The sequence below is a fragment of the Oncorhynchus gorbuscha genome, linkage group LG08 (assembly GCF_021184085.1).
Source record: "Oncorhynchus gorbuscha isolate QuinsamMale2020 ecotype Even-year linkage group LG08, OgorEven_v1.0, whole genome shotgun sequence".
NCBI lineage: Eukaryota > Metazoa > Chordata > Actinopteri > Salmoniformes > Salmonidae > Oncorhynchus > Oncorhynchus gorbuscha.
Genome location: NC_060180.1, coordinates 46,043,258 through 46,068,426, shown reverse-complemented (window position 1 = coordinate 46,068,426; position 25,169 = coordinate 46,043,258). Strand labels below are relative to the sequence as shown.

The 25,169-nt window shown below is 41.7% G+C and overlaps 1 protein-coding gene across 6 annotated transcripts in view; it reads right to left on the bottom strand.

Moving 5' to 3' along the window:
- LOC124041728 (rho-associated protein kinase 1-like) overlaps positions 1-23,279 on the bottom strand; it is a 74,410-nt gene extending 51,131 nt beyond the window's left edge. For 4 of the 6 annotated variants that reach the window (XM_046359658.1, XM_046359662.1, XM_046359660.1 and 1 more), the window contains exon 1: positions 22,307-23,275. In XM_046359658.1, coding sequence (XP_046215614.1) covers positions 22,307-22,399 — 93 coding nt within the window. In that variant the 5' untranslated portion in view covers positions 22,400-23,275. Of the gene's footprint in view, positions 1-22,306 lie in introns of all 6 variants that reach the window. The other 2 variants (XM_046359663.1, XM_046359659.1) reach the window with 2 other exon arrangements.
- Positions 23,280-25,169: the final 1,890 nt, after the last annotated feature.

Here is a 25,169-nt window from a genome sequence, read left to right as displayed (position 1 = left end):
GATTGAATCCCCCGAGCTGACAAGGTGAAAATCTGTCTTTCTGTCCCTGAACGAGGCAGTTAACCCACCGTTCCTAGGCCGTCATTGAAAATAAGAATGTGTTCTTAACTGACTTGCCTAGTGAAATAAAGATGAAATAAAAGGTGTTATATATATATATATAGTAAAAATAACGATTTCCGATTGTTATGAAAACTTGAAATCGGCCCTAATTAAAATCGGCCATTACGATTAATCGGTCGACCTCTAGTTTATACTTGCGTACTATTGTTTGTACAGATGAACGTGGTACCTTCAGGCGTTTGGAAATGGTGAACCAGATTTTCTGAGGTCTTGGCTGATTTCTTTTGATTTTCCCATGATGTCAAGCAAAGAGGCACTGAGTTTGAAGGTAAGCCTTGAAATACATCCACAGGTACACCTCCAATTGACTCAAATGATGTCAATTCGCCTATCAGAAGCTTCTAAAGCCCTGACATCATTTAGTGGAATTTTCCAAGCTGTTTAAAGGCACAGTGTATGTCAACTTCTGACCCACTGGAATTGTGATACAGTGAATTATAAGTGAAATGATATGTCTGTAAACAATTATTGGAAAAAATTACTTGTGTCATGCACAAAGTAGGTGTTCTAAATGACTTGCCAAAACTATAGTTTGTTAACAAGAAATTTGTGGAGTGGTTGAAAAACGAGTTAATGACTCCAACCTAAGTATGTAAACTTCTGACTTCAACTGTCGGCCAGAATATTGGGCAACTGCTTGCCAACCAACAAGGGCCATACTAAAAGCGAGTTTGTCCTCAATGCCTTAACAGAAAGAGTCTTTACGTACAGTGCTGACAGGAAATCACATTTACCTAGAAAGACCGCATATCTAACAAGCATTGTGTATAAATGGCAATGACAGTGAACCCAGGCATGGCGAACCAGGGCATTCCATTTCCTTATGAGGCCCCAGTGAGTTGTACTGGCTGTCAAAGGCTTTCACATCAAAATATAATTGAGTTATTCCAACAGAGAGAGGAGCACTGCTCACAAGTTCCTTAGTACAGATTCTAAGATTCTCAAGGCAAAGCAAAGCAAACTCAACCATGGTTGCCTGCCTTGCCTTGGCAGGATCCTGACCTCACCCCAGAGATAACCTGGCCCAACTAAACAATTAATTAAACATTGTCCTGGGGCTGGTAGAGCTGCAGCTCACTCGACTGAAGCACACAGACAGCACAGCCAGGGCATGCAGAGGGGATTCCTTGGTTTGTGGGATACAAAGAAAAAGAACAGTAAAGAGGAAAAATTAAAGGGAACAAAAAAAACAGGAGGAAATTATGTTAAATTAAATAAATCAAGGGAGGAGGAGAGGACTGTGGGTTGGGTTGCCTATCTAGTAAAGGGCCTGGATCTGCATCCTTTTAGTCTGCATTCTAGCTAGGGCTGTCCCTGACAAAACAAAATATTGGTCGACCAGGAAGCACCTGTTCTTTCGACCAATCGATGTCAATTTTTAAACGTGTATTTTTCCATATATACACACCCTGTGTTATAATAAAATCAGCAAAAAAAAGAAACGTCCTCACACTGTCAACTGCGTTTATTTTCAGCAAACTAAACATGTGTAAATATTTGTATGAACATAAGATTCAACAACAGACAAACTGAACAAGTTACACAGATATGTGACTAACAGAAATGGAATAATGTGTCCCTGAACAAAGGAGGGGGGTCAAAATCAAAAGTAACAGTCAGTATCTGACGTGGCCACCAGCTGCATTAAGTACTGCAGTGCATCTCCACCGCATGGACTGAACCAGATTTGCCAGTTCTTGCTGTGAGATGTTAACCCACTCTTCCCCCAAGGCAGCTACAAGTTCCTGGGCATTTCTGGGGGCGGGGAATGGCCTTAGCCCTCACCCTCCAATCCAACAGGTCCCAGAAGTGCTCAATGGGATTGAGATCCGGGCTCTTCGCTGGCAATGGCAGAACACTGACATTGCCGTCTTGCAGGAAATCCTGCACAGAACGAGCAGTATGGCTTGTCATGCTGGAGGGTCATGTCAGGATGAGTCTGCAGGAAGGGTACCACATGAAGGAGGAGGATGTCTTCTCTGTAACGCACAGCGTTGAGATTGCCTGCAATGACAAGCTTAGTCCCGTGACGCTGTCATACACCACCCCAGACCATGACGGACTCTCCACCTCCAAATCGATCCCGCTCCAGAGTACAGGCCTCGGTGTAAAGCTCATTCCTTCGACGATGAATGCAAATCCGACCATCACCCCTGGTGAGACACAACCGGCGACTCGTCAGTGAAGAGCACTTTTTGCCAGTCCTGTCTGGTCCAGCGACAGTGGGTTTGTGCCCATAGGTGACGTTGTTGCCGGTGATGTCTTGTGAGGACCTGTCTTACAACAGGCCTACAAGCCCTCAGTCCAGCCTCTCTCAGCCTATTGCGGACAGTCTTAGCACTGATGGAGGGATTGTGCATTTCTGGTGTAACTCGAGCAGTTGTTGTTGCCATCCTGTACCTGTCCCGCAGGTGTGATGTTCGGATGTACCGATCCTGTGCAGGTGTTGTTACACGTGGTCTGACACTGCGAGGACGATCAGTTGTCCATCCCGTCTCCCTGTAGCGCTGTCTTAGACGTCTCACAGTAGACATTTTATTGCCCTGGGCACATCTGCAGTCCTCATGCCTCTTTTGCGTCCTAAGTTTTCATAACTGTGACCTTACTTGCCTACCGTCTGTAAGCTGTTAGTGTCTTAACGACCGTTCCACAGGTGCATGTCCGTTCTTTGTTAATGGTTCATTGAACAAGCTTGGGAAACCGTGTTTAAACCCTTTACAATGAAGATCTGTAAAGTTATTTGGTTTTTTTCACCCATAATATTCTTTAACTACTAAAACGTTCAAAATTGAAGAAATTTTTAACTTCTCGCATCTAGATCAGGAAGTCTTAAAGAACAGGCTGAGTGGGCTCACCTTGATTAACAGCTCTTTTAAACACCCGTGTGGTCATTGCCAGGTAACAAGGTAAACGATGAGCCACATGTCATTCCAAGCCTAACTTATATGCCTCACTCCCTTCTCTCTACAAAATGCTCTAATGGTCAACAGAGCTGATCATGGACTGTTGAATATCAGACAAACAGCAGCAATACACAATTGCATTTCTGTTGTTTCGTAACTAAATTAAATACAGTTTACTGACACACTTCTTCACAAGAATTAGTAAAGGGTCGGCAAACCTTTTTCCATGTGGACTGACACTTCACAATTTACCTTTCTACCGATCTGTGTGTCAGTTATGCTTTTCATTCGCAGCTTTTCTTGGAACAGTTTTCAATTAAATAATCATGTCTTCCTATCTAAATCTACTTTAAATCCAAATGAAAATGATACAAATGTAAAAGTTTAAACTAGTTTAATGCAAGAGCGCCTACCTCTGCAAAATACACATTGTAAGATACACCGTGAGAAATTGGCAGCTAAAAGGACTCCGCTAAAAGCAGAGAATATACATACTATGGGGCAAAAAAGTATTTAGTCAGCCACCAATTGTGCAAGTTCTCCCACTTAAAAAGATGAGGCCTGTAATTTTCATCATAGGTACACTTCAACTATGACAGACAAAATGAGGGGGGGGGGGAATCCAGAAAATCACATTGTAGTATTTTTTATTTTTTTATTTTCAAATTATGGTGGAAAATAAGTATTTGGTCAATAACAAAAGTTTCTCAATAATTTGTTATATACCCTTTGTTGGCAATGACAGAGTTCAAACGTTTTCTGTAGGTCTTCAAGGTTTTCACCCACTGTTGCTGGTATTTTGGCCCATTCCTCCATGCAGATCTCCTCTAGAGCAGTGATGTTTTGGGGCTGTTGCTGGGCAACACGGACTTTCAACTCCCTCCAAAGATATTCTATGGGGTTGAGATCTGGAGACTAGCTAGGCCACTCCAGGACCTTGAAATGCTTCTTACGAAGCCACTCCTCGTAGCTCGGGTGGGATCATTGTGGTCCTTCTGTAGCTCAGTTGGTAGAGCATGGCGCTTGTAACGCCAGGGTAGTGGGTTCGATCCCCGGGACCCCCATACGTAGAATGTATGCACACATGACTAAGTCGCTTTGGATAAAAGCGTCTGCTAAATGGCATATATTATTATATATTATTGTCATGCTGAAAGACCCAGCCACGTTTCATCTTCAATGCCCTTGCTGATGGAAGGTTTTCACTCAAAATTTCATGATACATGGCCCCATTCATTCATTCTTTCCTTTACACGGATCAGTCGTCCTGGTCCCTTTGTAGAAAAACAGCCCCAAAGCATGATGTTTCCACCCCCATGCTTCACAGTAGGTATGGTGTTCTTTGGATGCAACTCAGCATTCTTTGAGTTTTTACCAAAAAGTTCTATTTTGGTTTCATCTGACCATATGACATTCTCACAATCTTCTTCTGGATCATCCACATGCTCTCTAGCAAACTTCAGACGCGTCTGGACATGTACTGGCTTAAGCAGGGCGACACGTCTGGCACTGCAGGATTTGAGTCCCTGGCGGCGTAGTGTGTTACGGATCGTTGGCTTTGTTACTTTGGTCCCAGCTCTCTGCAGGTCATTCACTAGGTCCCCCCCGTGTGGTTCTGGATTTTTGCTCACCGTTCTTGTGATCATTTTGACCCCACAGGGTGAGATCTTGCGTGGAGTCCCAGATCGAGGGAGATTATCAGTGGTCTTGTATGTCTTCCATTTCCTAATAATTGCTCCCACAGTTGATTTCTTCAAACCAAGCTGCTTACCTATTGCAGGTTCAGTCTTCCCAGCCTGGTGCAGGTCTACAATTTTGTTTCTGGTGTCCTTTGACAGCTCTTTAGTCTTGGCCATAGTGGAGTTTGGAGTGTGACTGTTTGAGGTTGTGGACAGGTGTCTTTTATACTGATAACAAGTGGAGGACAGAGGAGCCTCTTAAAGAAGAAGTTACAGGTCTGTGAGAGCCTGAAATCTTGCTTGTTTGTAGGTGACCAAATACTTATTTTCCACCATAATTTGAAAATAAATTCATAAAAAATCCTACAATGTGATTTTCTGGATTTTTTTTTCTCATTCTGTCTGTCATAGTTGAAGTGTACCTATGATGAAAATTACAGGCCTCATCTTTTTAAGTGGGAGAACTTGCACAATTGGTGGCTGACTAAATACTTTTTTGCCCCACTGTATACACACACACACACACACACACACACACACACACACACACACACAAATGCAACTAGGTACGAATATCCTACATAAAATCAACAAATATATTACTGGTAGAAAATATCCTGCTAAAAACAAATATCCTATTAATCACATCGGCTATGCATGGCAGTTTGTTAATGTTCTTGCAAATCGCATTCATCTCTCTACCGGTCTGTCTGCAACAAACTCATCTACACTGGACAAAAATATTTTTAAAAATGCAACATGCAACAATTTCAAGGAATTTTAGATCGACTTCATATTCAGTCTCCCCCTTCTCAAAAGGCCTATATGGACAATGTCGTTTTCACTGATCTGTTTGTCAGTGTCAGCAGATTAGGCAACCCTGTAATTAGTCATATAAAAACATTCTGCTAATGTCTCCAGTCAAAGTGGAGTAGAATTGCATGAAATGGGTTTATAAAAAGGCCCCGTTTTTTCCCCATGCAAAAGATAGAAGAAACGTATCTGATATAGTCTAGGCCTACACTACACCACACACACACACACACACACACACACACACACACACACACACACACACACACACACACACACACACACACACACACACACACACACAGAACAGTGAGTTATATTATTAGCCTAAATTATGACTATCCGATCTACTCATCACATTACGAATACAACGCTACAAGGCATATGCAGACTTATGATGCATAGAATGTTTTTTTTTATTATAATAAAATGTGCATTTGTTTTTTTGTTGTGAAAATGTACTTCCCCAAACTTGAAACTCACGCCCTTGTATACCAGGTTGTAAAGCGGATTTATGTGCTTCATTTTAAGAATTGAGCAATAAATATAGCAGCAGGAGAAAGCTGGGATCCTCTTTTAAATAGTGGGTAGTCAAAACTCATTCCATGTGCGATTGCACAATGACTGGGCTTAAAAGAACACCCGTCACTAGGCTCTGTACGCTATCTGCTCTCTAAAGCTGTTCCAGGGGTCCTAGGCATTTGCATTGATGTCAGAGTGATTAGAGGGACAACAGAGCGCCGAGTACCAGGCTAATAGTGACTGGACGTTAGCATGTTTGGTAGGCTTCTAATGACCATCAGCAGCATCAGAGCAGTTTTGGAGAAGCCTAGTCACCGTGACTAAAAGGTCACATGGAATTTAACTGCGGTCATGACAACTTAACAGACCTACCGCAGTATTTTTGCCCATGTTTCTGCACATCATAATGGGAACACTAATAAAGCAGCTCGCAGTTTGAACGTATGCATTGTTTTTTGTTCGCACCGAGAAACGCATGGCAGGATCAACTAGGGCAGTGTTACCCAACTGGCGGGCCACAGGTCATTATATTTGGTCAAGTTGCGCAAAAATAAAATATATACATTTTTCCATTATGGGGTAGTGTATGTAGATTGATGAGGAAAAACATATATTTAAATCGATATTAGAATCAGGCTGTAATGTAACAACATGTGGAAAAATGGAAAGGGCCTGAATACTTGCCGAATGCACATGATAGCATATTCCTTGAGAATTAATGACTTTCTTGACCATTAAGAAACATGGGGTTTTCCATGCTAGTAATTGTGCCTGCATGTCACACTGTAGCAACATAACTTGAACGACAGAAAGATTGCTCGAAATGATCTTTCACAGCTCCTTCTTCAATGCATTTTTGTTCAAATTAACCTGGCATTGTTATACACAGATGCCATCTCTCCGGTGGGCTTAAAATTACTCTATACAAAATGTAAAATGACAATAATTAAATAACTGTTCAATGCTAACTTCGCATCATATTTTATGAGTAGAGACTTTGCTATTCTGTCTTTTTCACCATTAAGCCCAGTACGCTCCTATTAAGCCCGGTTTGACTTGAAACATGGGGATAGTGTTGCTCTCCCTAATATACATTGAACATGAGCATACATTTTTTCCCAGATTGAAGTAATTTAGAGTACACAAAAAACTACAGTTATGCGTGTAGCCTAGGGCTGTTGCTTTGACCGTATTACCGACACTCGTTGGTCTTGACCTCAGGAAAGTCACAGTAATCTCAATTTATGCACCCTGAACATGCATTGGTGGTACCCAACTCACTAACGATCATCAGGTCGCTGATGGCCTGGTCCTCAGGGCTCCATTGTCCATCTAACATCAATGCAAATACAATCTAAAACCACACACACTTCATGAAAACAGTATTTTTCTTTTAAAAATCTCACCTCACTGATAGATCAATTTGAATTAAGTAGCTCAACAGGTTGAAACAGAGGAAAACATGGTCGTTGTGGATGTTTTAAAGCCTAAATCGACAAAGCTTTCTACGCTGAAGATAAGAAAAAGAACATACGCATATTAGTGTTTACACAGGCATAATGAGCCCAAGCACCCTCCAAAAAACCAGACTTAAAATTATGATTGTGTCGTTATACAATACATAGCCTACCGCATATTACACACTTTTTTTTTTATATTTAAGAAGTGTTTGGTACATTTGATGTAGCCTATCCTCCAAAATAAACATTTTTAGTAATGGCTTTTGAGTGTGTACTGAAGTATTACGCATACTGGATGGACTGGTTGACTTATGCTTCGCTCCAAACTTTCTATCCGTGAGACTGGGAGAGAATGTATAGACCTAGGCAATGGGGTGGTACGTAGCCTAGTGGTTAGAGCGTTGGGCCAGTAAACGAAAGGTTGCTAGATTGAATCCCCGAGCTGACAAGGTAAAAATCTGTCATTGTGCCCCTGAACAAGGCAGTTAACCCACTGTTCCTAGGCCGTCATTGTAAATAAGAATGTTCTTAAATGACTTGCCTATTTTGTAAATGATATTGGTTCCTTGATTGTGCAAGGCGGCTAACAGAGTTTGCCTACAATTATAGTGCATTTCTATATGATTTTGAATAGCCTAGTAAATAGGGCATTTCTATATGATTTTGAATAGCCTAGTAATAGGGCATTTCTATATGATTTTGAATAGCCTAGTAATAGGGCATTTCTATATGATTTTGAATAGCCTAGTAATAGGGCATTTCTATATGATTTTGAATAGCCTAGTAATAGGGCATTTATATATGATTTTGAATAGCCTCGTAATAGGGCATTTTTATATTTTAAAAATTAAGCTGACATTACCTTAAGCTACAGAATCTCACCACCATGCCTTTCCTTCTTTCCGTCAATTACCGTGAGACTGGTAGTCTTTTGCATGACAATAACCGCCTGGAAAAACATCATGACCACCACAGCCCTAATCTAGCAACAGTGCCTTTACCAAGATTAGAAACCTCTGTACTCTCGCCAAGATTTTTTGGAAAGGACAGGTTGATGCAGAGAGAGAATAAGATCAGGCTTGAGGGACATTAGGAATAAAAGACCTACAAGTGGTAGACTAAAATGCAAACAAATGAGGGACAAGAATATAGACTACTGGGTGACGACTCGTGCACTATTGGGTGGGGACACTGTCATATTGTTGTCCTTCATTCATCCAGGTGATTACATTTTTTTGGACCACCACCTGTACCTTGGTAAAATAAGAGTAGAGCTTATTCTTCAGATATGCTTTAGAAAGACAATTAACAAGAACAGCCGTACAGCAAATGTGAAATCAGCTTTCAGAAAATTCATTGAAAATTGTGTGTGTTATCTTTCTTCTTATCCTCAGAGGGCCAGTGTGGGTGCAGGTTTGTGTTCTCACCAAGCAACAACACACCTGATTCAACTAATCACATATTGAATCAAGTCTATGATTAGTTGAATCCGGTTTGTACACTGGTTGGCAAAAACAAAAGCCTAAATCCACATTGATCTCCGTGTGATCCGATTGAACACCCCCGTTATGTGCCATCTTCATGATCAACAATAGTAGTGATCAGTTTATTTTAATAACTTTAAGGAATATTAATATGATCCAATTTTACATAAATGTCAGTTTGTAAGTTTTGAACATTTGGAAATTAATTATAATTTATAATTTAAGAGGTGGGCTTATTTGGAACACCCATGGGCCTAGTACGGACTTCTCAAACACACTATATACACACACACAAACACACTTTCAAATTAGTGCAGTTGGCGATTTCTGCCACACCCATTGCTGACAGGTGTATAACAATCGAGCACTCAGCCATGTAATCTCCATAGGAAAACATTGGCAGTAGAATGGCCTGACTGAAGAGCAGTGACTTAACGTGGCACCATCATAGGATGCCACCTTTCCAACAAGTCAGTTCGTCAAATTCCTGCCCTGCTAGAGCTGCCCAGGCCAACTGTTATTGTGAAGTGGAAATGTCTTGGAGCAAAGACGGCTCAGCCATGAAGTGGTCAGCCACATGATCGCAAAACGGGAGCGCAAAATTCGTCGGGAGCTACACTAAATGGGTTTCCATGGCTGAACAGCCGCACACAAGCCTGAGATCCCCATGCGCAATGCCAAGCATCGGCTGGAGCGGAGTAAAGCTTGCTGCGATTGGACTCTCGAGCAGTGGAAACGCGTTCTCTGGAGTGATGAATCACGCTTCACCATGTGGCAGTCTGACAGAAAAATCAGAGTTTGGCGGATGCCAGGGGATTGCTACCTGCCCAAATGCATAGTGCCAACTGTAAAGTTTGGTGGAGGAGGAATAATGGTCTGGGGCTGTTTGTCATGGTTTGGACTGGGCCCATTTGTTCCAGTGAAGGGAAATCTTAACACTACAGCATACACTGAAAACATGCTTAAAACATGCTCTTTCCATGACAGACTGACCAGGTGAAAGCTATGATCCCTTATTGAGGTCACTTGTTATATCCACTTCAAAATCAGTGTAGATGAAGGGGAGGAGACCAGTTAGACAGATTTTTAAGCCTTGAAACATGGATTGTGCAACATTTACCACCCTGCATCCCACCGCTGGCTTGCTTCTGAAGCTAAGCAGGATCAATCCTGGTCAGTCCATGGATGGTAGACCAGATGCTGCTACACGTGGTGTTGAAGGGCCAGAAGGAGGCACCCTTTCCACTGGTCGGAAGATATATATCCCAATGCCCCAGGGCAGTGATTGGGGACATTGCCCTGTGTAAGGTGTCGTCTTTCAGATGGGATGTTAAACGGGTGTCCTGACTCTCTGGTCACTAAAGATCCCATGGCACTTATCGTAAGAGTAGGGGTGTTAACCCTGGTGTCCTGGCCAAATTTTCAATCAGGCCCTCACACCATCATGGTCACCTAATCATCCCCAGATTACAATTGGCTCATTCATCCCCCCCTCCTCTCCCCTATCACTATTCCCCAGGTCATTGCTGTAAAAGAGAACGCAACGCGTTGTCACTCAACTTACCTGGTAAAACTAGCCACTTTAACAATACCACTTTGTTTACATACTCATCTCATATGTATATACTGCACTCAATACCATCTACTGTATCTTGCCTATGCCGCTCTGTACCGTCACTCATTCATATATCTTTATGTACATATTCTTTATCCCCTTACACTTGTGTCTATAAGGTAGTAGTTTTGGAATTGTTAGCTAGATTACTTGTTGGTTATTACTGCATTGTCGGAACTAGAAGCACAAGCATTTCGCTACACTCGCACTAACATCTGCTAACCATGTGTATGTGACAAATAAAATTTGATTTGATTAAAATAAAAGGTTAAATAAATACAATATTGTGTGCGTGCCATTCTGAGGGTGAATGGGCAAAGAAAAAAGATTTAAGTGCATTTGAAAGGGGTATGGTAGTAGGTGCCAGGCGCACTGGGTTGTGTCAATAATTGCAACGCTTTTACTTTCAACAGTTTCCTGTGTGTATCAAGAATGGTCCACCACCCAAAAGGGAATCCAGCCAAATTGACAACGGTGGAGTGAACATGGGCCAGCATCCCTGTGGAACGCTTCTGACACCTTGGAGATTCCATGCCACAATGAATTGAGGCTGTTCCGAGGGCAAATGGGGCTGCAACTCAATATTAGGAAGGTGTTCCTAATGTGTGGTATACTCAGTGTATGTGAAAGTATACAAATGAAAGCAAAGTTTTAAAGGATTGTTTTAGTCAAATATACGTTTGGGCTTTTTGTGGCCAATGTGCATGTTCCGGCCCGCTGACCATCCGCTCCAGGGAAAAAATATTATAATAAAAATCAGCCCATGGCTCAATCTAGTTGAACTCTGAACTAGGGAATCAGAGTGTAATGTCAGCACCCAAGTCCTGGAGTTGAGGATGGATGGAATGAAAGATTTGGTACAAGGAAAATCTAGAAATGTGAGCACATTAAAAATCAGCTAGGCATTAGCTCAAGGAAGAGGCAAAGCAGACTTATGCTAGGCTAGGGAGCCCAATGTGTGAAGTGTCTAAAAATAAAAAATTAACTGGGTGGTTTGAGCCCTGAATGCTAAATCGGCTGACAGCCGTGGTATATCAGACCTTATACCACGGGTATGACAAAACATGTATTTTAACTGCTCTAATTACATTGGTAACCAGTTTATAATAGTCTTTATTTAAGCAATAAGGCACCCTGGGGGTTTGTGGTATATGGCCAATATACCACACCTCCTCAAGCCTTACTGCTTAAATAAAGACTGAGCTATGGCAGGAACAAAGGCCCATACCAGGCAAGTTCCAACAGATCCTTCCAGCCATCCCATTCTGCCAGCCGGTGAATTAGTTCTACCAAACATGTGATCAAACTCAAGGAAACTACCAACTAGCAATTAGGATTTAAATATAACATTCTGTTACTAGAATGCAGCTTTTGTTAAAAATGCTATTTCAGACAGCTTCAGGCTCCTATTCCAGGATTTCCAGGGCATGACACTTTTTTAAAACTAAGCCTGTGTACTATCAAAAGACCTATGGAAAAACACACATAGCTCACTATATAGACGATAAAAAGAACCCTTAAAATGTCAGCGAGCTTTCCCATCACAATGCCAGGAATTCTGGTGGTTCGGAGAGGCTCTCAGGAGCAGGAGCCTGCCTGGAGCTGTGGTGAGGGCGGGCAGTGTGATACAGATAAGGTTCCATCTCTCTCTCCAACAGAAATTATTTCGGGAGAAGATAAGCTTGACAGGGCTGGAACATAGTGTCTGAGTGGTAGGCTACCCCTGAGTGCAGGACGAGGGCAAAATATCACAGTCAAAACAAGAAATGGGCAAAAGAGCAACATCACTGCTTTCGGCTAAGGTCAGCGGTCAAACTAGGCTGGGTGCCAGTCTGTTCCTGCTCTCTTGACAACATTTGGCATGGCAATTCCATAGGGAGTTGGCAAGAGAGCAAAAACAGATTGGAACCCCAGACCCCGCCAGAGCTAGCGGAAAAACACCACAAAAAGTCAAATCAGGTTAGAGTCAGATAACCATAGCATCCTTAGAAAACAGCTAGCATTGTGTTTTTTGATGGAACCGATTAGCCTACTCATAACCTAGCAGCCAAACATGTTGGAAACTGCTTTACGAGTTAAATGTTACAGGCAAAGCTCTCAGAAACATGAAACTACCACGGCCCACATAATTTTGGTTTTATGGGTGGAGAGAACACACCCAGCTAGCTACCTCAGAGCAGAGGCCGGGCAAGCAGCTCTGACTCTCTCCAGGCACAGGCAGCACGTACAGAATGGCTTTGGGACACACAGGGGACTCCAGGCCAGTCAAAGACAAGAGGTTATTTGATTAGCATGGAATTTTATTAAGCTGTGGGTGAAGAAGCAAAGTGGTGGTGGAGAGGGGGTTGAAGCAAAGGCTTCCATTCATTGAGGGAGATTGCAGCTAAGGGGGAAAAGAGGAACAACACCCTTGTGTGTGTGGCTGCCCTGGGCTTGAGCTTCGGAAAAGTCGCCACAGCTTTTTGCCATTAAGTCAGAGCAAAGCCGGAGTGTGTGCATTAGGTGAGTGCCTTTCTCTAGGATAGGCAGGCAGGCAGGCCAGGGAGACTAAACAACAGTTCTTCTTTAAAAGGGAGTCGTTTTTAATATGGCTAGCAGCCCTGGCACCCTCCATGTAGATGATGCCCTTTAAAAAAGGTCCTACCTACTGAATAGTGTCTGTTCAAGGTGTGTAGGAGCCAAATAAATAGAACCACAAACCATAGAAAAAAAGGAAAATCCAAAACCGAGGCATGAAAGCAAAATAAAAGATGTTTATTGAACCATCACGGTGCCCCCAAAAAAACATAGCGCAAGAAAATGCATAAAATAAAAATAGGTGAAAACAAACGTTTTTACCTCAGGTCATCAGTGGAAATTGTCAGCACACACCTGGCTTGTATTTCAAGGTTAATTGCATGAGTCACATGATCAAGCAAGAAAAACACTGGAAAATCTATGAATCAGTATCAAGTACAATAGAATAGATGATCTAGATTATATACAAAAGCGAGAAATATCAATTATTAGGGAGCTTTTTTTGGCCACGTTTCAATAAACATCTTTATTTTGCATTCAAGCCTCGGTTTTAAACAATTATTTTTTCGACAGTGTGCGGTTTTATTTATTTGAACTCCATGTAGAGAAATGCTTCCCCCATCTGTATTCGGCTTAGCCTAATACCTGCTAGCTTAATTTAAAGCTGCAATATGTAACTTTTCGGGCGACCCGGTCATATTCACATAGAAAATGTTTGTTATAGCTCTGTCACTCATTAAAAGCAAGTCTAAGAAGCGGTAGATTTGTTTTTTGTGCGCCATTTCTTTGCCTCCCGTTTATAAGTTTTGTTTATGGGGGGGGGGGGGGGGTATCAGGATATTATTATGGACGACATATTTTTTCCATTCTAGCTTGTTCTTCATATTTTTAAATAGTTAGCCAATTTGTTTTCAGCACTAATTACCATGACTGATCAAAATAAAAAAACTCATGCTCTCTCGTCCCTCGAATCTCAACCAATCTAAAACCGTGAGAATCACAATACATATCGGCACCTAAGTATGGTGATGATATTGTATCGTGAGGCCCCTGGCAGTTCCCAGTCCTATTCATACTTATCACACATTTTAGGCAACTTGCTTGTGGGTCTTTCTATAAATAATTGGGCAAATTTGACACACTAGGATCAAAATTTAAAATGGTTGGAAACAAAAATATATATATTTTGATGTAGTTATAAGTGTGTAGTTAAAGGAATATATGCAAATTTTCCCATAACTCCACCTATACACAACATAGATCTAGGCCTATTCACAATTTAAGCAGGGTTCATACAGACATTGGCAAGTCAAATTCAAGGACATTTTCAAGCACTTAATTGTAATTTAAGGACCTCAATGTTAGACGATTGTATAATTTATATAACTCTACATATGGGGCACAGTTAAACCCCTCCTCAAAAAGCATGCAGCGTAAAAAAAAAATGTTTAAAGTTTAAATTAAATAGGCCATTATCACAAAGAGTTTGTTAAGGCCTTACCAACAAATTGATATTCTAATTATAATTACTACATTGTAAAATATGAGGCAAGTTGGAGCCAGCATTAGATGTTGTCATCCTCATAACAGCACGTGGTTTTACCGCAACAGAGTTTCGCAACACCCTTCAACTGAAGCGCCAGGAAACAAACGAAAGTGGCAGATATAATCACAGATAAGGGAGAATGAAAACGTATAAATTGCCTACGATAATTACAAGCACAAAAGTAAGGAAACATCAGATTTTCAAGGTAGGCCTATTCCTGTACTTGAACTTCTGAGCTCCAAATTCCAGATTGAGTAGATACAGTAGATTACAAGCCCCTTGTATTGTTTAAACTAAAAAAGGTGTAACATGGAAAACAAAATGTATGACATGTAAATCAACAGAACATATTGTGAAGACGAACACGAGGCTATGTAATTTGTTGCCATTCTATTCAGAATGATTAAGAAGAACAGCGTTGGGTGTTGCACAATAGTCTATCCTACACAATTGCGCACAGTAGACTTTGTGTCCAATCCGAGCCACAAAAAAAATGAAAATGACCTCATCACCTGGATGCTACCTCTGTTAAATCTAACAAGACCCTGCTGTAAATCAAGCAGTAGTGCTGAGCGATAGGTGTTTTTTGCAGTCGGTCCGGTTTGGATAAATTAAAAAAGAAACCAAAGCTAAAAATAGTTAACATTCAATTGCCAAAACATTGATCATATTTTTTTTTTTTAAACAGTCTGTCAGGTCCAGATTGATGTCGACCCAATAGATAACTAGGAAATAATAAAATATGATTTAGTCATTTGATGACTATTATTTTTCATTGCTTAAAGTAATCATCTCATCTCTGCTCAGACAGTAGCAGCCAGGCCAAATAACGTTGTGCTCCCCATACAGTACTATCTTTAGTCACCCTATTTGGCTAGCATGCCTATCATGCTGCAGAGCTGTCTGACGAGATCATTTTACTAGTTCCTCAAAGTAGGTATGGCATACTTTAACAAACTGTCTTGGTGTACATTACTCTTTCACACGGTTTGTGTGTGTGTACCTGACGTATCAGGCGTAAAAGTGTATCCGTCCGCAGATCAGTATATATTGACGAGATGCTCATGTCCACACCCTAACAAATGGGAGGGGGGGGGGTCATCCCAAAAGCGGGAAGACAGGAGACAAACTTAAGTCTAAAGTAAGGTTGAATATAGTCATTGTAGTTAATTACGTTTCGACGCTGGCCTAGGTTGAAAATTTGCTTAATCAAAACTACAACTCCCTTCAGCCCAGCATCCCACATTGTAGTTTCCTCGATTACTCTCGTGAATTATTTGATTTCTCTACAGAAACGGCGCATTGGTCACAAAAAAATCTGGAGCAAACAGAATTCAAGTAATTGAACTGATGTTGGTAAAACAAAAACGCCAGTTAACTGAGCACTATCAAGCATAGAAAAACATCAATTCGCTAGACATATTAGATCCAACATGCATATAGGCACAATTGTCTTCACTGGCGAAACAAATTACCTTTTTTCAAGCACTTGGGCTGTTTTTGCATCGCATGTGCTATCACAACAGCTGTTCGTCTATTGACTGTCATTCAGAAAATTCCTTCCTGGATCAGATAATGACGCGGCTTGAAAATATCAGTGTAATTAAACAGCTTGACACCAAATGCGCATCATACAAGTATTATGTATAGTACAGTTAACCATGTTTACACACACAGAGTATTATGATTAGTACATCATATCCCACTTAAATAAATGCAACAAAAATGTTTCATGAGCTGAAATTCAAATCCCAGAAATGTTCCATAAGCGCAAAAAGCTTATTTTTCTCAAAAGTGCACAAATTTGTTTACATCCCTATTAGTGAGCATTTCTACTTTGCCAAGATAATCCATCCACCTGACAGGTGTCGCATATCAAGAAGCTGATTAAACAGCATGATCATTACACAGGTGCACCTTGTGCTGAGGAGAAAAGGACACTACAATGTGGAGATTTGCAACACAACGCCAGTCTTAAGTTGAGGGAGCGTGCAATTGGAAAGCTGACTGCAGGAAATGTTAACCAGAGCGGTTGCAAGATAATTGAATGTTCATTTCTCTACCATAAGCCACCTCCAATGTTGTTTTAGAGAATTTGGCAGAATCACTTTTTGAAGTAATTTCTTTGACAATCAGATAAAAGCATCCTCACACAACACCCATGATAAGAGAAATAGCCTGCACAGACCGCGAAAAACATTAAAACGGGAAAAGATGATTACATGCCACAGTATCATGTCTAAGATAAATATTTCCCAGGCATCTTAACCCTGGTTTCTCATAACCGCGATATAATCTTTATTCGGGTTATTGCAAAACTCGATATGCCACTTATGTTCGTCAACTCAAAAACAGAATACTTGAGTACCCCGGAAAATAGGGGGATATGGGTGTGCATGTAAACATGGTCAGTGAAGAACCACGTTAATGACAGTATCAATTGACATTTTAATTATCAAGTTAAGGTGATATTTTTAGAAGCTCTAGATTTTGCCATCACAGATTTTTGGAGAGTTGTCCGTCAAAAAAATAATAATATCTTCACCCTGTAATATAAGGAGACAAAATGTTACACTGCATTTCTGAGATATATACACTACCGTTCAAAAGCAATTACTTTGCAATTATTTTAGCACAGCTGAAAACTGTTGTTCTAATTAAAGAAGCAGTAAAGCTGGCAGCATCATTGAATAGTACCCGCAAAACACCAGTCTCAATGTCAACAGTGAAGAGGCGACTCCGGGATGCTGGCTTTCTAGGCAGAGTTCCGCTATCCAGTGTCTGTGTTCATTTGCCCATCTAAATGTTTTATTTTTATTGGCCAGTCTGAGATATGGCTTTTTCTTTGCAACTCTGCCTAGAACACCAGCATCCCGGAGTCGCCTCTTCACTGGTGTTTTGCGGGTACTATTTAATGACGCTGCCAGAACAAGAATAGACTGACAAGTTTCAGAACAAAGGTCTTTGTTTTTGCCCGTTTTTGAGCCTGTAATCGAACCCACAAATGATGATGCTCCAGATACTCAACTAGTCTAAAGGCGAACGGTTTTATTGCTTCTTTAACCAGAACAACAGTTTTCAGCTGTGCTAACATAATTGCAAAAGGGTTTTCTAATGATCAATTAGCTTTTTAAAATGATAAACTTGGATTAGCTAACACGATGTGCCATTGGAACACGAGTGATGGTTGCTGATAATGGGCCTCGTACGCCTACGTAAATATTCCATTTTTAAAAAATCAGCTGTTTCCACCAACAAGTCATTTACAACATTAACAATGTCTACACTGCATTTCTGATCAATCTGATGTTATTTTAATTAACAAACAAAAAAAGTGATTTTCTTTCAAAAACAAGGACATTTCTAAGTGACCCCAAACATTTCAAAGGTCATGTATATATATAAAAAAAACTAAAACTGTCCGACAGCTAGATCCAGGATTCAAGTTCAATGGGTAATTTAACAGATTAATGCTTAATATATGATATAACTTACACTGCCATGAATGCAAGGAGAGAAAAGTAATGCGTTTCATGTCACACGACTTTGGACCAATACTTCAAGACACCTACCATGACAGGGTTAAAAATAGGTTTTAAATCAACTCCTGAATTTGATTGAATATAGATATGTTCAACCCTTATAGCTGAATGTAATGACAAGAAAAAACCTGTGATTATTATCAATGACTTATCAACAGCTGTAGCAAGTTGTCCAGCGTACCAAAACCTCAACGGTACCCTAGTTTATAGAAAGGCCCTTATAGGTTCACACCTGTCTGCATAACGTTGTCGTTGCTTAATACAACTACAGGAAATTCAAGCTAGTGCTTTCCATTGAGATACATTTACATACTGCTTCACATGGGATTATTGAATGATCCCAGTCCTCGGGAAGCAGACAGTAAGCGATATCCTCAAAGCCCAATTCACCAAAAAGGATAGTTACAGTGTAACCACACATATGGACTACTTAGATGTCACACTGGCTAATATGCAGAGGCTTTCGACTACCATGTGGATCGAAGACATCCAGCCTTCACTAGAATGCTCTGAATGATATTAACAGAGACAAAGGCTGTGTTCCAATATCCACACGTGATTGTCACTAAAAATGCATGCCCAATACAATGTTTTATTCTAAGTGGTATGGACATTCATGGGAACATAGGCAGACACGAGACAGTCCCCGACTGACACGCACTCAAGGAGGCTACATCACTGTCTTCTCTGGGGGAGAAACCTCAACAACAGTTTTGTTTTCGGTTTGCCAAAGAGAGTAGGGCTATACATTTGTTCTAATATTGCCTGTACATCACAAAGGAGGCCTTCAGGCAGACAGCCACAACCCCTGTCACATTTGGTCCACTCTGCCTTTTTACATGCCTTTCCTGTTTTGGTTCTATGCACTATGATTGACAACCAAAAGCCCAACCTGGCCTCGGAGCATTTCGTATCATTCTGTACATAAATCTGAGACACTCCATTTAGCTTATGTTCCATTTCTTATGGTATGTATTAATTTGTGGATGTCCAACACCCATTTCGTATGTGTTACAAGTGTACAAAATGTCTATGTTACTAACTCTAGCTAAGTGGCTAGCGTTAGCTACGCTAGGGGTTAAGGTTAGGGGAAGGGTTAGCTAAAAGTATTAAGGTTCCTCGTTTGCTAAGTCAAACGACACCGCTGGTTCTGCTCACACTGCCCTACCCTGTGCTCTGACCTCTTTCTCCCCTCTCTCTCCAGATGAAATCTCGCGTCTTGTGACGGCCGGCCGCCCAACAACCTGCCCGCTTGACCCTATCCCCTCCGCTCTTCTCCAGACCATTTCCGGAGACCTTCTCCCTTACCTCACCTCGCTCATCAACTCATCCCTGACCGCTGGCTACGTCCCTTCCGTCTTCAAGAGAGCGAGAGTTGCACCCCTTCTGAAAAAACCTACACTCGATCCCTCCGATGTCAACAACTACAGACCAGTATCCCTTCGTTCTTTTCTCTCCAAAACTCTTGAACGTGCCGTCCTTGGCCAGCTCTCCCGCTATCTCTCTCAGAATGACCTTCTTGATCCAAATCAGTCAGGTTTCAAGACTAGTCATTCAACTGAGACTGCTCTTCTCTGTATCACGGAGGCGCTCCGCACCGCTAAAGCTAACTCTCTCTCCTCTGCTCTCATCCTTCTAGACCTATTGGCTGCCTTCGATACTGTGAACCATCAGATCCTCCTCTCCACCCTCTCCGAGTTGGGCATCTCCGGCGCGGCCCACGCTTGGATTGCGTCCTACCTGACAGGTCGCTCCTACCAGGTGGCGTGGCGAGAATCTGTCTCCTCACCACGCGCTCTCACCACTGGTGTCCCCCAGGGCTCTGTTCTAGGCCCTCTCCTATTCTCGCTATACACCAAGTCACTTGGCTCTGTCATAACCTCACATGGTCTCTCCTATCATTGCTATGCAGACGACACACAATTAATCTTCTCCTTTCCCCCTTCTGATGACCAGGTGGCGAATCGCATCTCTGCATGTCTGGCAGACATATCAGTGTGGATGACGGATCACCACCTCAAGCTGAACCTCGGCAAGACGGAGCTGCTCTTCCTCCCGGGGAAGGACTGCCCGTTCCATGATCTCGCCATCACGGGTTGACAACTCCATTGTGTCCTCCTCCCAGAGCGCTAAGAACCTTGGCGTGATCCTGGACAACACCCTGTCGTTCTCAACTAACATCAAGGCGGTGGCCCGTTCCTGTAGGTTCATGCTCTACAACATCCGCAGAGTACGACCCTGCCTCACACAGGAAGCGGCGCAGGTCCTAATCCAGGCACTTGTCATCTCCCGTCTGGATTACTGCAACTCGCTGTTGGCTGGGCTCCCTGCCTGTGCCATTAAACCCCTACAACTCATCCAGAACGCCGCAGCCCGTCTGGTGTTCAACCTTCCCAAGTTCTCTCACGTCACCCCGCTCCTCCGCTCTCTCCACTGGCTTCCAGTTGAAGCTCGCATCCGCTACAAGACCATGGTGCTTGCCTACGGAGCTGTGAGGGGAACGGCACCTCAGTACCTCCAGGCTCTGACCAGGCCCTACACCCAAACAAGGGCACTGCGTTCATCCACCTCTGGCCTGCTCGCCTCCCTACCACTGAGGAAGTACAGTTCCCGCTCAGCCCAGTCTAAACTGTTCGCTGCTCTGGCCCCCCAATGGTGGAACAAACTCCCTCACGACGCCAGGACAGCGGAGTCAATCACCACCTTCCGGAGACACCTGAAACCCCACCTCTTTAAGGAATACCTAGGATAGGATAAGTAATCCTTCTCACCCCCCCTTTAAGATTTAGATGCACTATTGTAAAGTGACTGTTCCACTGGATGTCATAAGGTGAATGCACCAATTTGTAAGTCGCTCTGGATAAGAGCGTCTGCTAAATGACTTAAATGTAAAATGTAAATGTAAGGTTAAGGGACAAGTTAGCTAACATCTTAAGTATTTGCAAAGTAGCTCAAAAGTAGTAAGTAGTTGAAAAATTGGTTAATAGCTAAAATGCTAACTTTGCCCATGATGAGATTCGAAGTAGCGGTCTTATGTCACAGTAATTTGAGTGTTCTGTGAACCTTTACTGTGTTACGTCTAATCTATGAGACCAGGCTGCAAAGTCACCATGGTCAAGGTTGGACTGTCTGTCCATCTTCATGGAAACAAAACTACACTATACAGTTATTTATTAATATTTCGACTGCAAAATACCCTCAGGTTCAAATAGCATAGCACCTTCACTATCAACAGCGTTGACGATTTTAAAATAGCTACTAGTAGTAGTGAAATGTGTCAATTGTAATTATATCAATAATGAGACATAACGGTATTCAACTTAATTAAAATATTCAGGCATTCTAGCATCGATGACTGATAAGAAGTTAACATGGACATTTTAAAATATATATTTTAACTAACGGTTCCCGGAAACAGTAAAAAAAATGTACTGGAATGACGATATAGATACCTTTTATTTCCCTGGCTGATCAAAACAGTCACTCGGCAGCAGACATAACTTTAGTGAGCAATATGTTTGGAACATCAAATCGCAATAAATAAAAAAACACAACGTGTTATTACAATAACGTTACATATAATGTAGAATCGCTATACATATCGTTTAGGCACGTAGTTACATATCGTGATAACATCGTATCGTGGGATCCCTGGCAATTCACAGCCCTACTAACGTTACATCTCATGATTGTTTTGGATGCCACTTGTTCAGCTTGTTAGCCAAATAACGTTAGCTAATCAGCTAACAGGTAGTCAACGTTAGTTAGCTAACGTTTACAATGTAGCAAGCTAATCTTCAAGACGTCGGCTGGCTAACAAATATAGCCTATAGCAGGCAGCTATTCATATAGCTGCCTACACCAGGTAGCTAGAAAGTTGGTTAGCAAACTAACTTCAGTTATTTAATCTAACGTTAGCTAGCTAATTTAATCAAACCAATTTCAGCTTGGCTAACGGTAGCTAGCTTACTAACACATTCATTACCTAGTTAGCTAAATTATGCTAATGATAGTTAGCTAATTCAATAACATATCTAGCTAACTTTAGCAAACTTTGGCGAGCCAAGCTTATCGTCAGGTTAACGCTGGCTAGTTTACTTACCAAAAGGCAATCCGTGTTTATTTCCGACTTCGGGTCCTTCAACATGGCATCGATTTTCTCAAAACGAGCTTCCAAACTTTCTCCAGCCGACATTTTTGCAGACAAGTAGAGTTCCACGCCGGTGCTATAGCTAAATAAAACGAGTTAGCAATCTAGCTCAAGTGCTAACGTAGCTATTTAGCCTAATGTTATTTCCTTTGCGTGAACTCAAGTGTTTAGAAAGAACCCGCAGATTCAATCAAAGAAACGTGTCTCTTCTCTCTTTTTCACTGACCATGAAACGTTTAAAGTGGCGTTTGATGTTCAAAAGCCACATTTTCATTATAAATATTAACCCAGTTCAGACAGGTTTTGCAGACAACTTCAGCAATTCAAAAGAAGATAATTTAGCTAGCGTTAGCAAGTTAACTTGGCTAAATGCATCAACAGATTAGTCGGCGTCCACAGGATGCCGCAGATGAGTTGTGCAGAATTTAAAAATCTATCAATACATCCAAAGAGTAAAACTTAAATACAGTTTTTAAAATCCGATAGGCTGCAAAGTAGCCACATTACTCCCAGGCTTGTGTCCATATATCAGTGTAAGGCCCTGGCAAAAAAAAAACAATAAACGAGTCTGACAGCTGCAAAGTAGAAGTGGCGGAAAAACAATGATCCTTCCAAATTTTGATCAGTTTAAAACATCGTCTTGTTACAACATTTCATTGCCGTCCGTTCGCTGTAAGCCTCACATTGTCATCGGCCATCAATATTGACCGATACAGAAGGAAAACTTTCTGGTTCTACATAGATAAATCTGGTTTTGATCTAACGTTAGCTATGTTATTTTTCGAAAAACAAAACGATGCCCGATTTTCTCCCACCGCCTGACCAACATGTCCGCCTTCCTGTTCAAACACCCGGAGAAGCAACTTTGAAACGTCAAGTACTGCGCATGAGCCCCGGTAGAGGCTCATTGAAGGAGTTTACCACCATAGACGGTATGGAGTTTACCCAGGCTGGGCTGTTGAGCGCACGATCATGATGATGACAACATGTTGTAGGGCCCAGCTCAAACACGCCCCTCTTTACAATATACATGTCAATGTAAATTCCACATAAGGAGGCCCGGCCAAACCCAATTCAAAAGTAGGCAAATACATCCTGCTTTATCTAGCCTTTCAGATTTCCACTCAGCCAGGACTTCAAAATCAAATAGAGATTTCCAATCCATCTACACCGGTGTCAGCACTCAACAGTGTAAAACCCCAGTTTGCAAAGGAGTTTGTGCATGGGCAAATGCCAATTTCTCTCAACCAGAGATATGGGCTTTGGTGGTAAAGCGTTGATGCTGCCCTGTGATAAGCAGTGTCCAAATATTTTTTTATTGTCTATTGTGCTCCCAAGTAGCGCAGCGGTCTAAGGCAATGCATCTCAATGCTAGAGGCGTCACTACCGACACCCTGGTTCGAATCCAGGCTTCATAACAACTGGCCGCAATTGGGAGTTCCATAGGGCGAAGCCCCATTGGCCCAGCTTTGTCCGCTTTTGCCCGGGCATTGTAAATAATAATAATTTGTTCACTGCGGTCTCCACCAACGTTCCGTCACAAAAATAAAATCCAACACTAATCGTGTAGCAGATATAGGATATAGTAGAAAGAGTATGTAGCCTACAGGCTGGAGATAAAGGTATGACAATGTAATGAGACGGACACTTTTTACATCATGCAGGTTTATCCGATCAAATAGCCTAACCTTCAAAATGCGCCTAACCTAAAAACAGGATAGGTCAGTAAAATGTCCAGGAGTTTCACCCAATTGTCATGATCAGTGGTTTCAAGTTGTATCTGTCCATTTCTACTCATGGCGAAAAATAAAATCATTATGCGTTTCCGGTTGTGTAATCACATTGCAAATAGCCTCACGATAACACCTGATAAAGTTGGGTAGCGGCTTTTCAGAGCTTAAATAGCCAAATTGATTAGTCACATGAATCAGGACTAGTAAAGCCAATGCAACGGCCTGTTTAGCAAATGGTGGGGCTACCACATGGATTCATAAAATTTCATTGTGGGCTGACTTGGTAAAACTAGACCTCAGTAAGCCGAGCTGACTTCTTTTGGACATCTTTTTTTGGTGTTTTGCAAACGGTAAGCTTACCACATAGATGGGCAAAATTCAATTTCAGGCAACAATGTAGGCTACTCCTACAGCGGCCGAGGGACGTGCATCTCAGTGCTGGAGGCGTCACTACAGACCCTGGTTTGATTCCAGGCTGTATCACAACCGCCTGTGATTTGGAGTCCCATAGGGTGGCACATAATTGGCCCAGCGTCATGCAGGTTAGGCCGTCATTGCAAATAAGAATTTGTTCTTTAACTGACTTGCCAAGATAAAAAAAAATGTAAAAGTTAAATAAAAATGTAATAAATGAGCACAGACCAACTCACGCCATCTTTTTTTGGTGCAGTCTGGACCAACGTTGATTTCCACATACATGGACATTGATTTTTGATCTAGTCCAAAACAAATTTGAACCAATCAAAGACATCTATAAATGTCTTCACAACTTTCATTCAGAACCAAAAATGAGTCTGATTTCAACATCCAGAAAATACATATTTTCAACATCGGGAAAATACTAATTTACTTGGTCTGCCTAGGGCGGAAAAATAGCAAGAACATGCTCATGTAGCCCAGGTATTCCCCCTAGGGGTACACCAAATAAAAATGTGATTCACATTTAAATATATATATATATTCCAACAGGGTTATGCATTTGGGTGAGTTTTTTCTCTCGCCTGAGTAGCCTCGTTTCACTGCCAAAAATACAATTAAATCATCTAAAATAAAATTAAACCATCTGGGTGTTCAGCGAAATA